Source organism: Cynocephalus volans, chromosome 7 (genome assembly GCF_027409185.1).
Source record: "Cynocephalus volans isolate mCynVol1 chromosome 7, mCynVol1.pri, whole genome shotgun sequence".
Lineage (NCBI taxonomy): Eukaryota > Metazoa > Chordata > Mammalia > Dermoptera > Cynocephalidae > Cynocephalus > Cynocephalus volans.
Window position 1 is genome coordinate 123719599 of NC_084466.1, and position 19967 is coordinate 123739565.

Below are 19967 nucleotides of genomic sequence, written 5' to 3' on the forward strand. Positions count from 1 at the left end.
GAACAGGTCTAATCCCCAAGCTGGAAGGAGATGAACTAGATGGTTCACATACTGGGCTCTCAGAAACTAGCCTTAGGCACTAGATACATCTGGTATACCTGCTTTGTTTATCTTGGGCTTCTATACCCCTTGGCCATGGCAGATTGGACAAGGGGTGAATATCTGACCACAACTGAGCCAACTGAAGTCTTTCTCTCAAAGATCTCAATTAATAGACACTGACACCATAGTAAGATGTAGAGTAAGGACCAAGTCACCTCATAGTAACCCAAAGCCCATGCAAGAGGCCCCGCTAAAATAGCCAATACGCAGAAAGGTAGTGGCTGCCATGTGCAGGGAGAAACAGAGGCACGAGGCTGCACAGTCCCTGGGGGGAGACAGCAAATGCCTCCTCTCCTGATGTGGTTCTGCATCCTACGAGGCCCATGATTTGGATTCTGGGAGATTTCTCTCCAGCTTTCTCTCTCACTAGGTAGGAGATATTCTTGAGAACACTGAAGTTGAAGATTTTATTTGCTTATGAACAACTAGGAAGTTAGGGGTGACAACTGGGATTCTCATTCAGGCATCCCGAGCTCCAAGCCCAGGGCCTTCCAGGTAAGACAACAGGGTAGGGAGAGAAGGACCTTATGTGAATGAAAACACATCTTAGTGGGGTTAAGGAAATGCTCCCCATTTGATCTTTGGGAAGACAACGAAATTTGCCTTCAAATATCACTTTCTATTTCTGTGCCTTTCTTCTATCTTCTAGTGGCCATATTATGCATATTTTTCTAGCCTTGGTTCCTACCATACTATCTGGTACATTGTAGGGCTCAATGAAATTAACTGTTACCAAATAGGGAAGGAAATTTATGGATTCCCACGTGCAGTGTCACATGTAGGTTCATTTAATCCTCAAACAACCCAGCAAGGTAGGAGATATTAAGAACACTGATGCTGAAGATTTTATTTGCTTATGAACAATTAGGAAGTAAGGGGTGATTCTCATTCAGGCATCCCTGGCTCCAAAGCTCAGGGCCTTCCACCCTGAGGCTCAATAGGAAGTTAGCCCATAAAGCTTAAAGTGCCCAATGTCCCATAGCTATTTCTGAGTGAGAACTGTGCTTAGACCCACTCAAAGCACACCCCTATTCAACAGCACAGCTGTTCAAGAGAAATTACACGGTGGGTAGGGTGTCTGTTGCCATCTCATGGCATTTTAAGTATATGTCTTATAGACCACCAAATGCTTCACATGTGAATTTTCAATATAAAAACTAGCAGCTTCTCATTTTCCTTGAAGGAACAGTGAATGCAAAAAGTCTAAGACCCCAATTTGCCTCATGGGTAGCAGGTGCTAGGAATTGGTTGTGCTCAGTGTTCAGGAATGTGTGAAATGGCTCTTTGCCAAGCCTCATTCACAAGTATCTGAGAGACTATTAAGTGTAATTCTGCCTGAAAGAAGGGAGATTGGCCGACTTCCCCTGGGCCTTTTCAGGACTAAGTATCAATGACTTTATTACACCAAGATGTCTTCAATCTCCTGCCAGCTCTTTGCTTCCATGGTTAATATTTAAAATGTATATTCAGCATCAGTGATGTGCTAGGTGTTGCAGAGGACATAAATATCTCGTGCCTTCTTGACAGGGCCAAATCCTATGGGAATTGAGAAACACGTCCATCATTAGAAAAGAAACCCAGACCAGACAAATACCAGCATCCCAGGCTGAGGGCATGCAGATAAGATATGTTGTGGAGAAGGAAACAAAGAACAAGGCACATTAATTAATTTTTAAAAGGCAGTTGTGGCTTTATAAGTGACTGAGAGCCTGCAGTATGTGCCTCTGGGAAGCGTACCTTTGAGAGTTCCCATGCCTCAATAGGGTGGGGCCACTTTCCTTAGCTAGCGGTGAGTCTCCAAGCACTTTTCTCCCGGAAGTGATGGGAATGACTCAGTAGATTAAACACTTTTGCCTTCCTGAGTGTTTTCTCAATACAATACAGTGGCTCTATGAAAGTACCAACATGGCATGATTATCCGTTTGAGCGGGTGGGACTCTTCTCAACTAATCCTATGTTGAATACTGGGTGAACTAAGGCTCCGGGTGGGCAACTCATCAGGTGACTTCATAGACTACAGTGAACAAGAGATCCTTCTCCCCCCATACTTCACCATTCTTAAATGGAATCTCATAGTTTTTGTGCCTATTTAAAAGATTATTTTACAAAATAGCCTTGGTGTTAATGTCCCCAACTGAAAAAAAAAAAAATCAACTATAAAATTTCAAATAGCAAAGTAGTTCTTGCTAAGAATAGTCTGGCAAGTCTCTATGGAACAAATCACAGCCTTGGGAGATCTCTACAGATTTACTTCCTTTCAGATAAGCCATTATAGCCCCATTTTTCAAAAGAAGAAAAAAAGGATTCTCAGAGAGGTTAAGTGGTTTGCTCAAGACTGCAAAGTTTGATATGCTAATTGGAGAGGGGTCCTAGAAAGATCTAGGCTTGCACTCCAAAAACATGTCCAAATGAAATAACAGGAATCTGGAAAAATAGGTAATAACACGGCAATTATTTCATGGCTATCTGGACATTAGCAGTAGCCATTTCACAAGGAAGAGATCTGCACAAGACCAGAAGTGACAGGAAATTCTGGCTAATGGAATGGACAATAGCATAAGGACAGAACAGGAGACTGTACGGCGGCAACAACTGTGTTCCCCAGGAGATGTATGTTTCATATGAATGTAATGTTGCCACAGAGTAAAGGCACAACAATATGAAAGGTCAGCTCAGATGGTTAGAGCACCGTGCTGATTGCATCAGGGCAAAGGGTTCAGATGTTCATACTGACCTGCCACCAAAAAAAAAGGATGCAAGAGAATTTCCTCTGAATCAACCTTTCCAAGAGATTTGACATAGAAGCAAAGGATGAGTCAAAGGGAAAAATAGAAGACATACACACAAAAAACCCCACAGAATTTGTCCTTCAGAAATGCACGCATTCACAAAGTGATGCACTGCAAGGACATTCATTGCAGCACTGTTGCCAAGAGGAGGTGGTTGGAACAACTGACATGTCTCGAGAAGGATTCAAATCAAATTGTTCAGAGTGGTGACCCCTAGGTAGCAAAAGTGGCAGAGAGAAAGAACAGGAGGGGCATGGAGAGAATTTTCACTTCTCAGTTGTATAATCCCTTCTGGAATGTTTGTTTTATTTTTAAGTGCATTATTACATTTTTATAAAAAAAAAAATAACAATGCTAAAATATTATATGGTTTAAAAGTAAAAAAATAAAAAACCCTATTTTGTTTGAGGGAATCCTAAAGCCTTAGAGCTGAGCGAGGTCTCAGAGGTCTGTGTCATCTGACTTCAGCTAGGTTCAGCAGCCTGGCTGTCTCCATGGAATCCAGGGGAGAATGGCCACCTCTGGCTCACAACCTCTCCGGCCTGAAGATTCAGAACTGGCTCGTGGAAACTGGTGCACCCCCAAAACATAAAAAAATCAAATAAGCTCTATAGCTTTCATAATGTATTCCTGTACTGCTGAATATCAGCAACAGCCACGCAACAGGGACTCCAGTAACCCCTGAATCCTCCTGGTTCATACCAGGCCCTGAGTAATTCCACAGTCAGCCTCAGAAGGGGTTTGAACACAGAAGACTGAGGTCAACTCTAAACCTGTTGGTTGTCAGTACAACACATTCCCAACTACAGTGCAGCTACAGTCTAACAGGACCTTGGTGTCTATACAATCACCACCATTAACACACCCTTCACTGGCCATTCTTCCTACCATCTTATCGTTTGAGAAGAGCTGCTTACTGCTCTGACTCGGCTGTTTTATGTGCTCAAGAGGCAAAATGTTTACACATTTTAGTTAACTACTTTCTGTGGTGCCCCTTGATCTTCTCTTAGGGCTGTCATCTTGCTTACCACACTCTACCCCACTCCACACCATGAAGCTCATCTGGCTTTGCTCCATCTTCCCTCTGATGGACATTATCATGGTATAAGTGTCCTAATTCCATCAGAACTTAATGTTACTTAATTTTACACAGTGCTCAAATTTGGGGAGCACACCTGGAGGGTTTGCCATCACCAGGGCTTTAAAGCACTGGAATAGATTAAAAGCAAGACAAACGCTGCATTCATTACTATATCCTCTCTCGCACCTAAGGCAATGCATTTCATGTCTTGCTGAGAGCTGATGTTCAATTCGTGGAACTAGATAATTATAGAATCTTAAAGCAGGAAAGAATCTAAAGATCTGTTCCCGTCATCCCATAGCTGAGAAAATTGAGACCTAGGTGGTTAAATCTGAGTTAACCAAGGTCATCGGATATTTAATGTCAGCTAGAATCCAGATGTTCCTACTATGAGTTCCACATTCTTTCTTCTGTCAGGTTGCTGGTTAGATAAATGAATGAATGACTTCACCACTCAATTTGTATAATAGAAGGAGACAGGAAAAGAGAATAAAGTTAGATAATCCAGTAAATGTAATCATTTGGATAGACTATATTTGCCCAATTTAACTGGTTTTCCACTTTTGAGTGTTCGTATTCATAACCTTAGAATAAGCATATTTGTAGCCATTTAAAAATTTCAATCAACGCATACACACCCCAGACAAATAACAAGTCAGATCTCAATACAGTGTTAACTCCAATGTATCTTTACACATCAATGGTGAAGGATCCAAACTTTTCATGTTATGTCCTATTACGCAACGGCTTCAAGAAAAAAAGGATTTAAAAAAACTAACACATGTAAATGAACTGTAACATGACTACATGACATTCACTAGCCAGATTTTCAAACTACATTGTCCTTTGGAATCCAATTTTGGATTTTTTTTTTTTTTTTTTTTAACTAAACAACTATTCAGCAGCTTTGGGTTTTATTTCTTTCATTTTCTTGATCATCCTCAGAGGGAGAGGTTTGAGAAGAAAAAAATGGAGAAAAAATGGACAAAAGGAAGGAGAAAGACACAAATTACTCAGAAACTTGAAGGGAGAAGTAGTCAGCTTCCTGGAGGAAGAGAGAAATGCACCAAGGCGTGGTCAGGAAACATGTGCCTGTGGAGACTCCCAGTCTCTCTGCCATGCCCTCTCACTCCCATCCCTCCCGCCAAGAAGTGAGTTGGCAATCTGATCAATAACCATGGCCATACAGATATGCATATAGCCCCAAACTCAGATACAGACACACCACTCCAGCCAAAACCGAAATCACTTACAATGGAGCATGCCCTTATACCAAGCACTCCTGTCCTCCTCCACTGCAATCATAATTAAACGCCATAGAAAAATAACCTTTTGGAATTACAATGGGCTTTTTAAGGATGGTCTAGTCTAAACCCTCCTCGCCCGCCCATTTTGCAGAAAAAAAAAATTGGGATCCCAGAGAAATGAAGTCTGGCCCAAGGTCATTTAGCAAAAGAGAACGAAATCCCCCAACTGCAGACATTCTGCTCAGAGCTCTTTCCTCTGTGAGCAATTTAAAAGCTACGGAACATACAAAACAACACCCCAACTGCCCAGAGATGAAGTACAACTACAAACAGGCACAAAATAAAGTGAAAACAAAAAAATTCAAAACATTAACTTTACATCACCTCCCAGAAGCCCAGTGACAATAAAAGCAGCATCAGGCTGTTTAATGGAATAATGGTGTCTAAAAATAATTTAATTGCTCTTTTTCTTCCTTTTCCCATCTCTCACAGACGGAGAAAATTTCTTTTTCAAAAAAATTCATATAAGATTACTGAAACTCTACTTTGAACATATACCCTTTTGATAACTGAAATTTGGAGACCAGCAAAAACACGTATCTCCCCGAGGGCTTATGGAAACCATATAATGAGAGCTAAAATATCATGTCATTCAAAAAGCCCTGGTCCTCTCCCTTGACCTGCACAGGTAACAGAGATACTTTGCCTTATGCACAGGTAGCAGGAGATAACTTTGCTTCATCGGCACCCTAAAAAATTCTTAAAAGTGCAGACTTTTGAGAATGTGACCCAAGAAACTAACCCTCCAAAACAGGCCTTCAGAAAAAGAAGAAAAATTTCCTTACCCTTAAAAATAACAGAAACAATAGGATCCGGTTTCCCAAATTTCGTTTTAGGGATATTACTGGCAGATTCCACAATCACTCGAAGCATGGCTCTTAATTGGCAAAAAGTAAGTTTCAGCGAAGGAACTTAAGGGTGCTGGAGCTCCGGGCCACTCCACCCCAGGAGAGATTTTCTCTCCCTGTGAAGGGAGGATTGCTCCCAGTGAAGAGGAAAGGGGAAAGGCAAGTGGGTGGACCTCTGACGGCTTATTTACTGAAGGCGACGTAAACTGATACCCAAACTCCCGTCCTCTATGCACCGCCGCAGGCGCCGACTTAAGAATTCAAGAAATGTGGAAGTGAAAAGGACAAAACCTCAACTAAAAATAATTATGTGCAACAAATGAAACTAAAGCGGGTTCTGAGCTAATAAATGTGGGCAGGTCAAGAAACCACTAAAATGTGGCTGCCTTTTAGTAATAATTCATGAAACCGAATTAATTTTTTTTTTTTTTGCCATTCCTTTCATTCTTTTCTGAGTTTCACAGAGTTTTAAAACTTTACCTAGTCATTTTTTAAATTTTATTTTTGCCGTTTCTTTTCTTGCTGTTAAACACACCCGCTCAGCAATTACTTATATTCAGCTTTTTAAAAAGCAGTTAGAAGGCGCCCTCTATTGAATGGCAAAGGAATAACTGAGTTTATTTCATGTAAACTCTATCCGGGCATGGGCATATGCGTTTGCAAAATTGGTGTATTGGGGACTGATCCTTTGCTTTACAAAAAGGATTCACTGTAGATTTTCTTCAAAAATACTCCAGAGGTGAGAGCTGGGTACCTAAGTTTTCCTGGTGCATGAACTGATGCTAACGGTATTCAATGAAAATGGAGAAGTGCTGTCTACTGTTTCTGCAACTGCCCCTGAGCACGTATAGTATCTTTCCCTCCCAGAGGATGCATGAAGGCAGTCTAGCCTAGTGGTTAAGATCACAAGAGGAGACCTGGGGTTAGTCAGCCAGACCTGAACGGGAGTCCCTGCTTCACTACGTTGAGATACATCACTTTAGCAAATTTCTTAATCCCTCTCTTCCTCAGTTTCCCCATCTGTAAAATGGAGATAAAGGTTGTTATAAGATAAAGGTCATAGCATGGGGCCTGGCACAAAGCACACAGTAAATTACACATATACGTACCAGAAGTTCATGCTTATCTGTGGTTTCACAGCATTACCATTAATGAAAGTTGGCTTTAAATCAGGCTCTCATTGTGTTTCAGAAGAAAGCCTAAAACAACTTAAGGTGAAGAAACAGGGCTTTTTTTTTTTTGCTTCTGAACATACAACCAAGAAGACCCAATGGTAAGCAGACACTTCAAGTGCATTGACAAAGTATGATTTAACCTACAAGAATTCTTTTCTCTTAGAGAGTTTCTCAAAGGCCAATTACCCAATGCTATGTACATTATTGTATATAGTGGACACACGAGAGTTTTAGTGGAATATAGACATCATTTTTATTTTATTTGGCAGCCTTTTATTTCTCCTTGTTACTGTGAAATATATTTACAGAAAAATGCATACAACATAAATCTGACAGTCTAACAAGCCTCCAGCTCAAGACCAAAAGCATTGCCAGCATTCCAGAGGCCCCTGGGATATCACATATGTCATATCCACTTCCTCCCCCACAATCCCAGAGGTAACCACTACCCTGATTTTTATGGTAATAATTTACTTGCTTTTCTTTATAGTTTTTGTTTTTTTGGGTTTCTACCAAAAGAAATAGTTTAGGTTTGCTTGGTTATGACCTTTATGTGGTCATATGAATTCTTTTATATGTTATGAGCTTTATATACCCATATATTCATATATATGTATATATACATACATACAAGGAGTCTTCAAAAAGTTTGTGGGAAAATGAATTAAAAGATAAAAATAAAAAATAGAACCTTATTTCTCAACATAAGCTCCACCAAGACACTTTATAAGATACCAGCCATTTGTTCAATCCCTAAAGAGCCAAGGGTCCAGGGAATGTAACCATGGCAATGCAGTCATTTTTACATTATTAACTGAGCAAAAATGGATGCCTTTTAAGGATTTCTTAAGATTAGGAAACAAAAAGAAGTCAGAAGGAGCCAAATCAGAACTGTAAGGTGGATACTTAATGATTTCCTATCGAAACTCTAGCAAAATTGCTCTTGTTTGATGAAAGGAATGAGCAGGAGCACTGTCATGGTGGAGAAGGACTCTCTGCAGAGGCTTCCCCAGGCATTTTTCTGCTAAAGCTTTGGCTAAATTTCTCAAAACACTCATAATAAGCAGGTGTTATCATTCTTTGGACCTCCAGGAAGTCAACAAGCAAAATGCCTTGAGCCCCCCAAAACCATTGCCATGACCTTTGCTCTTGATCGGTTCACTTTTGCTTTGACTAGACCACTTCCACCTCTTGGTAGCCGTTGCTTTGATTGTTCTTTGTCTTCAGGATCATACTGGTAAAGCTGAAGCCAAAGGTAGGATCTAGGGGGCCAGTAGTCAGCCTCAACCCACCCCGTCATCTTACCAGGTCCTTGACTCCGTCACAGGAAAGAATTCAAGAGCAGAGTCACAGTAGAAAGTGATTACTAATTTAATATAATGAATAAGAGATCCATATTTCACAGAGAAAGTGTGGCCTAGCTCCAGAGTCTGGGTGGGGCCCACTTCAAGTTTAACACAGAAGTAAGTAATACACACTGAAGCTCAGTACAGAGTGCAGGCTGGCTCAAGAGAGTGAGCAGTCACCTGCTGAAAGCAAGCTTAACACAAAAGAACGAATACAGCCCTAAGAAAGTAAGCAACAACCCTCACTTCTGCTGGGAATTCAGCTTTTATAGTTTTGCTGTCTAATGCATATTCATGCTGTCTGATGAATATTTGATTAAGGGGGAGGTTCCCTGTTACTTAACATAGTCTTGCCCATGCTCATTTGGTCTCTTTTTGGAGCACGTTCATTGGTCGAATTCTATTGCATGCATTGAACATACTCAAGAATATCCAGTGTCCTTTAGTACCTCTAATGGAAGGTTAGTCAAAGGATAAACTCCTTACACTGAGCATGCTTGGCTACAAGGGTTATGTAACCCTTTTCTACAAAACATGCCCAGCCACAGGATTTGCATAAACCAGCCCTCTGAGTTCTCAATTTCCCGCATGTTAGTGCTGAAAACAGGTCTAACTAGCAACAGTATCTTTCCTCTCAGGGAGGACCTAGAGGAGGTGCCTGAAACCTTGGGGAATGGCTTGAAACCCAGAGGTGTGTCCTGTAACCTGAGCCCAAGGAAACTGAACAACTCCTATCTCAAAGCCATGTTTCATCTCCTGTTACAATTCTTTGAAGAAATGCTTCAGGATCTTGATCCCACTTGTTTAAAATTTCCATTGAAAGCTCTGCTCTTGTCTGTAGTCGATCTGGGTGCAACAGTTTGGGCCTCCATTGAGCAGAAATTTTGCTCAATTGTAATTTTTCAGTCAGAATTGTGTAAGCCGAACCAATCGAGATGTCTATGGTGTTGGCTATTGTTTCTGCTGTTAATTGTCAGCGCTTGTTAATTAGGCAGAAACAAGATTAATTTTTTTCTCTAAAACTGATGTGGATGGTCTGCCACTGCAGGCTTCGTCTTTAACATTGTGTCATCCCTTCTTAAAACAAGTTATCCAGTTTGTAAACTGCTGATTTCTTTGGCTCCATGTCCCCATAAACTTTTCATAAAACATCAGTGATTTCACCATTCTTTCACCCAAGCTTCACTATAAATTTGATGTTTGTTCTTGCTTCAGTTTTAGCGGAATTCATGTTGCTACGATAGGGGCTCTGTTTAAACTGATGTCTAATCTTTCTAGATCATGTTCAAACACACTACAACAAGTTAGTATGAGTTTATTCTGATGCAAAAAAATTTGAAATCCATGCATAGTTTTTTCATAATAAGCATTTTCCATTAACTTTTTGATGACCCTCATATATTCATACAGTATGAATTCTTTGATATATTATGACCATTATAAAAAAGGAATCATACAGTATGGATTCTTTTGTGTTTGGCTTCTTTTTTTCAACATTATATTATGAAATCCATCCATGTAGCTCTCCTTCATTTCCTCTTGTTGTTATATGGCATTTCATTGTATGAGTGTACCACATTTTATCAATCCATTCTACTGGTGATGAACTCTTGAATTGTTTAGGGTTTGGGGTTCTTACAAACAGTGCTACTCTGAACATTCTTGTCCATGTTTTCTGGTACAAATGGCATGAATGTATTTAGGGTTTAATCTATGGGTGGAATTGCTGTATCAGAGTGTACACATGCATTTCTTCGCCCTTACTAGGTAATTCCAAACCATATTCCACAGTGGTTGTACTACTTACAATCCCACCAGCAGCGTATGAGACTTTCCATTACTCTAAATTCTTGTCACACTAATTAGCAATGTTAGGTTTTTACATATTTGCCCTTATGGTGAGTATATAGTGTTATATCATTGGAGTTTTAATTTGCATTTTACCTATTCATGTGAAAAAACATGACCTCCAACTTTACATGACACATAATCAGTTACAGGTGGAGTACAAATCTAAATAAGCAAAATAAAACAAGTTTCTGGAAGATAATATAGAAGAATATCTTTATGACCTCAGGTTAGGAAAAAAATTCTTAATATGAAAAGAATGTACGAATCACAAAGGAAATATTGATAAATTCAATTATGTTAAACTCATAGCCTACAAAGGGCTGGTATTCAGAGTACATAAACAACTCCAGCAAATTAGTAAGAAAAACACAGAACTCAATAGAAAAATAGATAAAAGATTTGAACAGGCACTTCACAAATTAGAAAATATAAATATATGAAGAGGTACTCAATCTCATTATTAATCAGAAAAATGCAAAATAAAACCCAGTGAGATGCTATTATATACTCACCAGATGGGCAGATATGTAAAAATGTAACATTGCCAAGTGTGACAAGTATGTAAAGCAACAGGAAGTCCCATACACTACTGGTGAGAGTGTAATCAGCAGTAAATTCTCATGGATTTTCTACCATTAAATTATATAATCTGCAAATAATGCCTGTTGTTTCTTCCTTTCCAAAAATTATTTTATTTTCCCTTTTATTACTATGTTGATTAGACTTTTCATTACAATCTTGACTAGGGGTGGTAATGATGGGCATCTTTACCTTTTTCTGTATTTCAAAGGGAAAGACTTCCATACAGGGGTACTTCAAAAAGTTCATGGAAAAAAAGAATTAAAAGATAATATAAATTTTTCCATGAACTTTTAAAAAATACCCTTGCATTTCACTATTAAGTATGATGTTTACTGCTTGTTTCTCATAATTAGCCCTTTTTTTTTTCATTTTATTTTTTATTTTATTTTATTTTTTTTTAATGGTTCTGAGGGCTTTATTTTTTTTTTTAATTTTATTTTGTCGATATACATTGCGGCTGATTATTGTTGCCCATCACCAAAACCTCCCTCCCTCCTGCCTCCCCCCCTCCTCCCTCCCCCCCTCCCCGCCACCAATGTCCTCTCTGTTTGCTTATCGTATCAACTTCAAGTAATTGTGGTTGTTATATCTTCTTCCCCCCACTCCCCCGGTTTTTTTTGTGTATGTGTGTGTGTGTGTGTGTGTGTGAATTTGTATATTAAGGGCCGGCCCGTGGCTCACTCGGGAGAGTGCGGTGCTGAGAACACCAAGGCCCCGGGTTCGGATCCCATATACGGATGGCCGGTTCGCTCACTGGCTGAGCGTGGTGCTCACAACACCAAGTCAAGGGTTAAGATCCCCTTACTGGTCATCTTTTAAAAACAAAAAAAACAAAAAAAAAAAAAAGAATTTGTATATTAATAATTAGCCCTTTTAAGATTAAAAGAGTTCTCTTACTCTTAACTTGCTAAGACTTTTTATAATAAATGAAGTTGCATTTTATCAGATGGTTTTATTTTATTGACATGGTCATATGATTTTTAAGTTTAATGCGGTGAATTACTTTTATTTTCTAATGTTAAACTAATCTTGCATTCCTGGGATGAACTCAACCTGGTTGTCATATCTGATACTTGTATCTTGCTAAATTTGGATTGCTAATGTATTTAATATTATTTATGACTTTAGCATCTATGTTTGTGAGTAAGACTGACCTGTAATTTCCCTTCTTCATTTCATCCTTGTCAGGCTTTGGTATCAAGTTTATGATAATTTCATAAAATGAGTAGTACTGCTCTCTCTTTTTCGATTATTTGGACAAGTTTGTGAATTTGGAATCATTTCTTCTGATAAGTTGTTATTTTATAAAAGTCATACCTGGATTTTGATAGATCGTGAACATAACCAGTGCCATTTTAGGCAAGGCCAAACACAAAATGGCCCTAACCCCTCCCCACTTCCCTTTATGAGAAGCCTCGTGACTTCTGTGAAATAGAAACTCTTTTTGCTTCCACATGGGTGCAATGCCCCTCCTTGATTGCTTCAGCCAGCCCTTGGCGCCCTACAGTCCATAGAAGCTCTCCCACCCCCACGCCTGGTGCTGCCCTCCATTTTGACCGCAGCCTGGCAGATTTTTTTCCTTTAATAAAGCTTGATCAGTACCCAGTGTTTTGGCTCACTTTCTTTCAGATTTATTTTCAAGAATCAAGAAACCCTACCACTTAAAAATTAGCAGCTCACCTCTCCTCACCTCCAGCATTTTCCTAACAGCATTTTTGTTCTCAAAGGTCTTCACTTTCAACTCTTTTGTCTGATTATTTTGGTATTTATATCCGTATCTCCAAATTACATGCTTTTATTTCTACTTTTTTATTTTCTAGTCCTAGGCATTATCTATTTGTTTTCTCAGAAGGAAAATGAGAACTTGACTTTCTTTCACTCATCCTGAATTCACCCACATATGCGCACATTTAGCTATTGTTAAACTCAGTTGACACTTTGGAAAAGGATAAGAAAAGGCTAAGGGTGGTTAATAAGCTAAGAATAAAGTCAGAGGCCTTCCTCTCCTGTGTCAGGAGGGCAGGGGAAGCTCAAAACCAGGACCAGGACTTGCTCATAAAAGAAGACAATTTTAACTCTGTGAGATGGGACTCCTGTGCTTATCTTTACCACTGACAGACATAATGCTCATAAAAGTTAAATACTCGAGTTAAGATTCAAACCCATTGTCTTCTGAGTCCAATTCCCTTTCTAGCTTCACTTCAGCTGAAGACCTCATATTTTTGTTTCATTATTTCTCACCTCTCTCATCAAGTAAATTCATGCATTAATCTAGGTAAGCAGTCTTAGGCTTTCCCTGGAACACTGCGGGAAAACAGAGAAATACTTAGAAGAGGAGAGGGCAGACTTAGCAAAAAATCTAGATGTAAGAAGCAAAGTACTGGGGTAGCAAAGAGGATTTAGTGGAAGAGAAATGAAGATAAATTCATAACATCTTATTCCAATTTCAGTTTTGCAGAATCTTAGGTATTAACTAAAAGCAATTTTCAAAGTGGCACTCACAGAGGGTCCATTGTTAAGATCTGTTTGCTAAAATACTATTTAAGAATTATTTCTTTTGATAACTAGAATGCTTTTTAGAACTAAAATACTATTTTGAGGGGTAGTTTAATTATAGGGTTTTGCACAGTGTTAGACACTATTTTTAAATAACTTAATATAGAGTATATTTGAATTTCATTACTTTAAAAAAGTGCTTGGCAGTAACTGAATCTTCATGGGCAGGACAAGATAAAGTATTTCGTAGCATTTGGCACCATCATATTGTCATTATTCAAGGCAATTGGAGAAGCTAAATATAAGACAGGAATGAATCTGATCTTCTTTAAGAAAGTATTAATGTTTTCTAAAATTAACAGAAAAAATAGAACAGAGAAAAGGGGAATACTTTTAAGTCTTGTGCTCACTTTTACAGAAACAATAATTCTTCATCAAAATGTTTGACAAAGGACCTCCAGTCATTCTTCTCAGCACCACACTCTCCCGAGTGAGCCACGGGCCGGCCCTCCTCCAGTCATTCTTAAGAGTCTCCATTCATGCAGGCACACATGCATTTATTCAACAAACACTTATTGAAGTTTACATGGCATCAGGCACAATGCTAACTACAAAGATGAATGAGACACATTTCTTCTCTGCGAGAAGCTCACAGATAGTTATAGCATTATGTAGTGAGTGCCATGATAGGAAGAGATAAACAGAGGAGATAGGTATCTAACAGAGCAGAGGTAGGCAAGCATGGTAGGCTCCCTGGAAGAGATGACAGCTGACAGTCTTAGTCTTATGGTTGGAATGGCGTGTGTGTGTGTGTGTGTGTGTGTGTGTGTGTGTGTGTGTGTGTGTGTGTGACTATGTGATGTGAGATGGAGGTAAACAAATACACATGGTGAGCATTGAGAACCTCAAGCCATTTGATGTTGGTAGAACATCATATATGATGTAGAACAGTCAAGCCTAGGCAGGTAGGCAGATACCAGCTCAGAGAGCCTTATTTGCTTTGTTACTAACAAGTATCACTTACCGAGTGCTTACTAGGTCCCAAATGCTATCTTAAGCATTTTATTTTGTCTTATTTAATCCTTCCATCACCCTACCCTGTGAAGTAAGTACTATTTTATGATCCCCATTTTATAGATGAAAAAGCTGAGGCCTACTTTGGTTAAGTAGCTTGCCTAAGTTCTTGCAGTAAGTGGAGCTAGGATCTAAATGCAGTCAGGCTTCATCCAGAGCCCATGCTCTTAACTCCCACACCACACCTTACTGGCAGCTGGGACCTATTGGAGATGCATTTTTCAGCAGAGGGCAGCAGTGATCAAGTTGCGAACTAATACCCTGGATTTAAATAAAATGTTTTAATAACTGCACAAATTTAAATTTCAAAAGGAACTAAAATAGGCAGAGCAGTCAGTACTCAGAGGACTTCCCTCTCCAAATAAGATGCAACCCAAATTGAGAACCAAGTCAGAAATTATCATTGACTGGTTAATAAGAATTCACCTACATGAGATCAGCCGGACAGAGAAAATCTCCCCAAGAAACACCTACCCCTGAAATGGTTTTCAAATGTGTAACCTGTTGATAAAGCTGCTGTGATCTCAGTTAGGTGCTGAGGGTGTCTCCCTATTTGCAGATTTATAGCTGAACATGAACTCTAATCCAGAAAAGAGCAGTGGGTCTACCCTGAGAAGGTGCTGGGTTCTAAAAGGATGCTTCTGGTGCCTGTTAAAGAATATTGATAACAGAAAGGACAATAAAGAATTTGTCTGTTTCTCCACAATAGCTTAGGTCATAGGAGACTTTGATCAATTCATTCATTTATCCATTACAAGAACTGTGGTTCTTCTAGGTGTTGAGGGTATGTTGGTTGGCAAAATCAGACATGGCCCCCAACTTCAAGGGGAAGGTAGTCAAGTGAGGGAAAAGGATACCAGTCAAAGAATCACTCACAATAAATGTGCATTATAACTGTGGTGAATGCTTTGAAGAAGTACAAGGTAAAGAGAGGAAATTCCCTTCTCTGAGAGGCAGGGAAGCCTTCCCTGAGGAGTGAGGACTGAGTGGTGATCAGAAAGGAAAGTAGAAAAAGAGATAACAGACAGGGCCTGTGAAAAGGCCCTGAGGCAGGAAGAAGACTGCCTGGTCAAAGAATCCAGGTTTCTAGCATCCCTGGTTTGAGACCAGGCTGAGGAGGTCAGTAGGACTGGTCTCTAGTAGGCCTGAGAGGACAGATTGGGGATTTTGTTCTTTATCTTAGTCAATAAAATGTTTTGTGTTTGTGTGGGGGAATGTGTGACATGATTATATCTGCATTATTTCAAAAAGATCCTTGCTGAGGGGAAATTATATTGGAAGGAGGCAAGAGTTTACTACTTTACTCATTCCTTCTTGTCCTGCATTTAAAGAACCTTTATTACGTGTATACCAGTGCTGTCAGATAGTAATGTAACATGGGCCACATTTATCATTTTGAATTTTCTAGTAGTCATATTAAAACAAGTAAAACACATTAGGTGAAATCAATTTTAATATGTTTTATTTTACTCAATATATACAAAATATTATCATATCAACATGTCAGAATATAAACAAGTATTAGTGCAATATTTTACACTGCTTTTTTCATACTATCTTTTTGAAATCTCATGTTTCTATCATACATCTCAATTTGGGCACACAATTTTCATCAGAAATACTTGATACATATTTAGATTTCATAAAATTTACAGTTGAAAAGATAAGTTTACACACCCAAGTTGTTCCAATCTTACTTAAAAGTTTTTAAATAACTGAATCAACTATCAGTTTTTAAATTCAAATTAAGTAAAATTTAAAATTTAGCCCCTCAATCACAGCAGCCACATTTCAAGCACTCAATAGCCATATGTGGTGAGTGCTACCATACTGGATAAAGCAGAGGGAACCTCTCGATCATTTCACAAAGTTCTACTGGACAGTGCAGGTCTCTGGTGGTGAGGCGCTAGGCATTCATTAGCATCCCTTTGGAAGACCAAACCCTTCAAAGGTGGTAGGCTCTCTCATCTATGGCAACCTATTTCCATTTAATGACTCTAAATCCATTCAGCAGCCTTTGGATACTGTATTAGTTTCCCAAGAACACCTTCCTACTGAGAAGAAAATGAGCTCACCTGCTGAGATAAATATCTCCTCTGCTTGGCTGTTACATTTCTCTCTTCATGTGAATAAAGATGAGCTTTGAATCTCTGTCCTAGAATATTCCTGACTGAACTGTCAACATCAAAATACTATCACCTTGTGAGACCTTGTGGAAACTACCAGCTCCTCATAACTTCATTACTTGCAGGGTCTCATCTATATGTAAAGAGCAAACATCGATTTTTCAGGTCTAACAAAAGCAATCACAAAATTAAACAAGCTGCCCAAGCCAATGGCCTCCTGTCTGCTCCTCTTCCTCGGGGGTCTCCACTCCTAACGTGAGCTACAGGCCAGAAAAGAAGGTCCTGGAGAGCAGGTGTGCGGTTGGAATGTCTGGCCCAGCAGGCCCAGGCGCCAGACCCCCAGCTGCCAGTCTCAGGTACCGCCCCTCTCTACACAGTCCCTCTCTCCTCCCCCTCCCCCATTTGGTTCAAAGGAGAACAGGAAGATTTCTTTCTCTCTCTCTCAATGTTCGTAAATCCCTATGGAAATTAATTTTGCCCCTCATCTCAACTCTGGGCAAAGAATAATGCTCACATCCTGACTAATCTTTTGCCCTGTCTTTCTCTCCCTCTCCCTCCAGCCCTATCTGATTCTTAACACAACAGATATGAAGAGTCTGCTGTTCACTTTCCCACCAGAAATGGGAACTCCTGGGAAGCAGATACTAAACGTCTTCTTGCATTTTGTTTTGGGTTTTTTTGTTGTTTTTAAAAAAATTTTTAAGATTCCCTACATGGTTCCTTACCCATTCTATTCAGTAACATGTGAGTTTGTTGCGTTTTGTTTAATAATGGCTAACGTCACTTGAGCATTTACTAAATGCTAAACACTTTACATAGATTGTCTCACTTAATCCTCATAACCACGCCATGACAGATATTATTTGCATCATTTTACAGATTAGCAGACTGAGGCGCAGAGAAGTTAAATAAATTTACCCAAGGTCACAATCTCGTAAGAGGCAGTCAGGAACACTGCCTTCCTAGGATGTTTTGCTACTGTGTTATCTACCGTTTTAAATCTTGACTGGTCTAGGAGAGAAAGGTGGGCCCTGCCTAACAATTCCTGCGTCTCTTCTCTTAGCAATAACGGCAGCTAACCAAGACCCAGATCTGACCCGACTGATATCAAGCTGAAGGGCAGCAATCTGGAACCCTGCTTCCTCTAGGGTTCTCAATCTCAGCCTTCAAGCTGGGCGTGCCCACCGGCTCTCCAGCCTGTTACACTCGCCATTGTTCCGCCCCTAACTTTTGGCAGAATAAAGGCTCAAGTCAAAGATCCAGAACGAGTTGGTCTCAGTCCAGCTTCACTGGGTTTATGCTATTAAGAATAATAATTTGCTTCATCCCCAAAGCGGATAAACCCCAAAGCAGCCCCTTACTAAGAAACACCGAGTTTAATGTCTCAGGCCCAGAATTGGGTGGCAGACTCAGGAAAACGCGTTCCCGCCCCGCCCCGCCTCTGTCTCATTTTAGGTTCCAGGCCCCGCCCCTCGGCCCCGTCCCGGCCTCTGTCTGCCTATAGTTCCAGGCCCCGCCCCTCGGCCGCAGCTTCTCTTAAGCTCCTAGGCCCCGCCCCCCGGAGGCCGCAGCCAATCGGGGAGCCGCGCCCCCGTCGCGCGTGTCGCCCCCCTTCCTTGCGGGTGCGCCCCGCCGGCAGTGACGTGCTCCGCCCCACAGCCGCGAGATTCAAACTCCCGGAAGCGGCGTCCTCGCCTGAGGGTGTGACCCGAGGGACGCCAGCGCTGCGCTTCGCCTCCGGTGCTGGCTGCCCCAGGGAGGCGACCGCGGAGGTGTCCAGGGCTACCAGGGCCTGCAGCCCCGGGGCCGGACCGGGCCGCAAAGGACGCGGGGTCGGTGGGCAGATCGCGTCCGAGGGACTCAATCTCTGCCCGCCGTAATATATGTCCCTTTCCCTGGAGCTCCCTTCGGGCCTGGCAGCGGGCTGGGCACCTCACGACCGTCGTCTTTTCGATTCCTCCTTTCGACTTTGCGGTGGGTATTATATTGGAGATAGGCGCAGGCTTTCGTTAGTACGGCTTTTTGTTCATTAGCAAGCGCTTTCATGGCTGCCCCACAAACATCTTCATGTCAGAGGTGAGAAAACAGGTGCTTCCTTTCGCTGTTTTTCTTTTCCTGTCTGCCCACGTGAGATCTTATGTGAGGATTCGTGTAGGATTTGCCACCCCTTGTAGAAGACAAGGCCTGTAATGGATGCCTTATTCAGTTTACTGGATTGAAATTTTTGGTCACCTCCGGTTAGGCTCTGTGGATGACAAAAAAATTTCAAAGTACAGCCCCTGAAACAACTGTTAAACAATTGAAAAAAATTGGGGGAAAAGAAAAATGGTTGGGGGTGGGTATAATTGGATACCAGCTTGTGAGTGTTGGCCGTATCATTTGTTAGAGTTCACAGAGGGAAAGCTTCCTAAAGATGTGATCGGGGCGGGCCAGGTTTGAACAGCGGGAACTCTGTGGATGACTGGAATAGAAAATACAGGGAAAGGAGGTTGGTAGGACTAGGTGGTGGAGGAGATGGCAAGCAGAGTCTAGGCCAGAGGTCAGAAACAAGTCACTCACTGCAGCAGTTTCTATCCAATGGTTAGGAAGCAAATGTCGGGGGATGTGGCAAGTTCGGCTGATCAATATTTCCACCATTCTGTCTGTGTCTCAATGACTTGGTAGAAAAGTCGTTTTCTGTTGTGTTAACCCAGTATATCAAGTCACACTATGATATCATCAGAAGCACATGGGAAAGAACTTCCTGTGGCAGCAGATTCCTGAGATACCCTAAGTACATTTGTCCCAGCTGATTTACTAGGTACCTTAGTCTTTCACCTCCTAATGGCAAAAATCCAGGACTAACCTTTTGATGGTTTGTTTAGCTCTTTCTATGCAGTTGTAGTATTTTTACATTTTCTGATTTCACACAGGATAACCTTAAAAGTCACTTCCTCACCACCCTATCTAAGGAGGTCTCCCCTATTTTTACTGGTATCACTTACCACTGCACTCTTCATTTCTTGTATAGTATTTATTACAACTTGAGAATCCATGAGTCTGTATTTGTTTCCATGTTATTGCTTGCCTCCTTTACTACACTGGAAGCTCCATGACATCAGGGAATATATCCTTTTTTTAAAAAAACCGATTTATACCCAGCATCTTTTAGGGTGCCTAGTAAATAGCAGGCTTTCATAATTTTTGAATG

The 19967-nt window shown here is 40.6% G+C and overlaps 1 protein-coding gene across 1 annotated transcript in view; it reads right to left on the reverse strand.

The window, feature by feature from the left end:
* The window catches only part of MYOF (myoferlin), a 145566-nt gene extending 139315 nt beyond the window's left edge, over positions 1 to 6251 (reverse strand). Inside the window, exon 1 of the mRNA XM_063103471.1 lies at positions 6065 to 6251. Within this exon, the coding sequence (XP_062959541.1) occupies positions 6065 to 6152 (88 nt within the window). The 5' untranslated portion in view covers positions 6153 to 6251. The remainder of the gene's footprint in view (positions 1 to 6064) is intronic.
* Positions 6252 to 19967: the final 13716 nt, after the last annotated feature.